The sequence below is a fragment of the Pygoscelis adeliae genome, unplaced genomic scaffold, assembly GCF_000699105.1.
Source record: "Pygoscelis adeliae isolate BGI_AS28 unplaced genomic scaffold, ASM69910v1 Scaffold141, whole genome shotgun sequence".
Lineage (NCBI taxonomy): Eukaryota > Metazoa > Chordata > Aves > Sphenisciformes > Spheniscidae > Pygoscelis > Pygoscelis adeliae.
Window position 1 is genome coordinate 5,736,636 of NW_008824231.1, and position 4,301 is coordinate 5,740,936.

At 36.3% G+C, this 4,301-nt stretch overlaps 1 protein-coding gene across 1 annotated transcript in view; it reads left to right on the forward strand.

Annotated features, from left to right (window-relative positions):
* Positions 1 to 3,798, forward strand: part of ARHGAP42 (Rho GTPase activating protein 42) — a 208,931-nt gene extending 205,133 nt beyond the window's left edge. The window contains exons 23-24 of the mRNA XM_009334879.1: positions 3,398 to 3,477; positions 3,710 to 3,798. Of these exons, the coding sequence (XP_009333154.1) occupies positions 3,398 to 3,477; positions 3,710 to 3,798 (169 nt within the window). The remainder of the gene's footprint in view (positions 1 to 3,397; positions 3,478 to 3,709) is intronic.
* The last annotated feature ends 503 nt before the right edge of the window (positions 3,799 to 4,301 follow it).

Here is a 4,301-nt window from a genome sequence, read left to right on the forward strand (position 1 = left end):
AAAATGCATTTTTTCTCATCTGGAGTCTATCCAGTAAAGTCACAGAAAGAAGGAACTTCTAGGAAATGTGGGTACCATTTTCTGAAGTTGACTTTTTTCTCTGCACTAAACAACATGAATCACACTCAGATTATTAGCATCATCTGAAGAGAACCATAATAGATGATGGTGATGTTAGCACATGCTTTTTAACAAACAACCTTGTTTTTGGGCAGGAGAGCATTAACACTGTTAAGTAAGAATGACCATTTTCATAATCACACACAAAAAAAATGCCCAAGAACCTGCAAGCCCTTTTCATTGCTAATGCTTCTAGCTGGATAGGGTTGAAGTGAGTAATAACTAATAAGAGAACTTAAGTAATCAAATCGAGTGTGGAGGCAATAACCAGGGGCTTAAAAATTGCTCCAGAATTATAAGTAAATATTCATAGAATCTGTCTCTCATTATAGCATCACTCACAGTTTGTAATAACATTAGGATGTAATTACTCTGTGTCAGGAGCCAGGTGGTTGGAAGAATCCTGTAATTCATGAGCTTTTGAGAAATTGACTTCTTTGAACCTTTTGTTTGTGTATCTGTCTAAATGTCAAATGCTGGGAAGCTTTCTCTTTCCCAAACTGAGCAAGTCAGATAACACAGAGTCCGTGTTTTCTTATCTTCTTTTTACTTTTAAGGTAAACATACTTGGATCAGGTAAAATTAGAAGCTGAAAACAGAATAGTTTAGTTGACATATCAGAATATAGGAGAAAATTGCACTTATTTTTCTTAACTTTTTCTAAGGGCACTAAAAACCAGCATGTCATATTTCAAGAATAACTTAAATAATTCTGCCTCACATTTAAATATTGCTGTTCTGTTTTATTATTGCCTTAAATGTCTTTTGTCACAGTATTACTCAGATATCTCATTCTTAACATGGGAAACTGGCTTGATAGTCACACCACTGTGTAAAATCAGGTTCAAAATCATCCCTGTGCTTTAGTAAATTCATTGCCAATTATCTTATGTTCATTGCAACTATAATCATTATTAACAGTTACTCTACTGTTTTATATGTGTAAAATCCATGATTATGCCACACAGGAAATAGCTGTTTTGTCAGGCTGTTACCGATCTGGGTCAGTATAATTAGAACATCTGTAGTGCTCTTTGACTTTGAGGAAAAATGATCTCGAGATTAAAGAATTAAATTCTAGTTTATGTGTGACCTTCGGTAAAGTAATCTAATCTCCCTCTGTATATTTTAGTATATATTATGTAGATTATTATGTATAAATTTGTATGTATTATGTAGAGTAATGAAACTTCACACCTGTCTTGTCAACTGTAGATGGCAAGTTCTTCATAACAGTAGGCACCAAGGAGTTGTCTTAGAAAAAAGCTAAACAGAGCAGTCTACACCAGCCAGAAAGCAAGCTAACACTTAAGCATTAACGCAAAGTAGACAAACGGGTCCAGTGCTCATGTTGTTCTAGTTAGCAGTGGGGATGTATCCAGAATGACAGAACTGAGAGTTAGAAATGTTTTCAGCATACTGAAAGTAAGGTGCCCTTGGATATTGAGGGCACGACTCAAAATTCTTGGCCTCCTTTGGAAATCTCAGCCTGAGAGTCTAACCCTTGATGAGTCAGTTGTTCACTTAAGATGAAGGCAAAACACGCCACTTGGTCTAGTCATAAATTGGCTTCAGAGCTTTTTCTTCAGAGGGAGAAATCATTTCTGGAAATCTCATACATACAGTGGGAATATGTCCACCCACTCATACCCTTTTAGAGATTCAGGTGAATGATGGTGTGCTAGTACTGACTGGCACCAGGGTAGAGGGATGCTCTCTGCTCCCTTTAGGAAGTCTGTCCCTGCTTAACCTCACCACCGGGGCGTGGAACTCCAAAGCTGAAGTGCCATGAGCCCCATTGGCAGTACACAAAATGAAATAGACTTATTATTATTAGCATTATGCTAATGCTTATGATGTGGCACTATTATTAATCTAACTTATGTCTCTGTTATCTCACTATTTTCGGAGGAAAGACAAAATAGATTACATGTCACTTGCATATACACCCTCTCAAAAAGTATGCTAGAAATTTTAAACTTCACCACAGGTCACATACTGGGTCATTGAGATAAATCCTGGCTGGAAGGAAAGCTGAATCAGTAACGCCCCATCACATCATACAAAGGTGAAATAGTCAACAAGTTCATCTTCATTTGGTATAATGTGGGTTTCCAATAAGTTTAAAGAAACTCAGAAAAACTGACAGATCATATAAAAATTGCTTTGAGTATATAAATTAAAGGAAAGGTATTAGGTAAAGCGCAGGAATCTAGAGAGAGCTCCTAATTTCCATCTTCATGTTCAATCCTTCGTTTTGTATTTTGCAGAATCATAGCGCTGGAAGCCATATCAAGAGGTGACCTAATCTGTCCTCCTTCCCTGGGATAGAATCATTATATATCTAACAAGTTCTTTTATAGATATCTGTGTAGTGGCTTTTTCTAATTTGTTTTTTTTAAATTAATTTTTAGTAATGGGAATTCTTCAATTCGGGCATTCTCCAATTCTTGGCAGTTACAGTGCTTCACTGTTTTAACCAATAGATGGGTTTTCCCGCTACAGATTGAGAGACATAAACTTAGCTGTCTACCTGCAGGTGTCTTCATGTCAAGTATTATTTAAGGAAGTGTTTCATTGAAGGTTTTGCTACAGGCAGTGGAACCTGGTGAGCCATTCGTTGCACTCTCAAGTAGGCATCTACTGTAGCAGTAGCCAGGCCTGGAGGGTCTGTGGAACTAGGCACGTAGGTTATTTATAGAAATCTAAATTTAGGTGGCTGAAGCTGAAGCCTACCCCAGACATCTAAATCTCCCTTGCTGCAATTTAAATCTGTTTAAGTCCTTTTTGCAGTCCTCCTGGAGAACAGATTTCTCCTTCCTTGTCTCATATTTACCTTCTATGTATTATTTTCTTCTGTAGACTGATCAACTATATTTTCTCACATGTCATGTTTTTAGACCTTTAATGATCACTTTTGAATTGTCTCCAGGCAGTCCATCACTTGCTTCAAGCAATCTGCTCAATTCAGTACTCATTTGAATGACAACTTCAACTAGAATGAAAGAATCCTTTTAAAAGTTATAAATTATATACCTCTTTAAACCTTTAAGTAGGATGTTCATCTCTTCTCTGCAGTAACATGCTTGTTAACTCCAATAAGCTTGGAGTTATTGTCTGCTATAATTCTGCTCCTCTGAGCTACTGTGTAACTAGTCCTTACTATCCTGTATTTGTGCAACTGATTCTTCCTACTCTTCTCAGGTCTTAATTTCATTTCTTTATACGTTTTTCCATGTTATCTCATTTATCGCAAGCCTGTATTTTTTTCTTTCAGACAAGCAAAAGCCATGTATTCCTGTAAGGCTGAGCATAGTCATGAGCTGTCTTTCCCACAGGGAGCAATATTTTCCAATGGTAAGATATATTTTACATTCTCTTTTTACATAAAAAAATATAAAAAACTGAACTGTATCCACAAGATAACAGAGCGTAATTCCATTTTCAACTCTCAGGTTTTGCCCTGATTTTTCAATTGCTCTTGAATAAGTACGGTCTAAATAAATATATAAACCATATATAGGATCTTTTAACAGTGTTAATTTCTTGTAAATATGTTTCGTTTGTCTGGCTGTTTTTTTTTTTGCAGTGTATCCATCAGTGGAACCAGGCTGGTTAAAAGCAACTTATGAAGGCAAAACAGGACTTGTTCCTGAGAATTATGTTGTCTTCCTCTAGTAATCTTTAGTGGACAGCAATATCTTCATGGTATCCATGGTAACAAATAATAAGCACTATGATTTTTATCTGACACAGATATGGGATCAGCCCGTTAGCTGAGTGGTAGATTTCCTTCAGATACTGCAGCTGCAGGTTACACAGCACCCTGTCAACGGAACAGAATGTAATGAAACAGTTAACAGTTTTTGTACTGAAGACGGTACTCTGTTTAAATAACTTCCATTGTTTGCAAAAGGTTGTTCTGTTCTTCTTTTATGGGTAAGGAACACTAGAGCAATAAAATCAAAAAAGTTGCCATTTAGCTGCAGACCTTCAGGTCCTAGGATGTTGCTCACAGAAGTGTGAAATTTAGAGGCAATGCACTCTATGACACTTCTTGCAATCTATAGTTTTTAATATGGAAAATTGTATTTTTTTTCATAATGTAAGTAATGCTTCTATTGTGATCCAAGTTCTTCCTTAGAAAACTTGATGCTAAAATTAGTCCTAATCATTTCAAA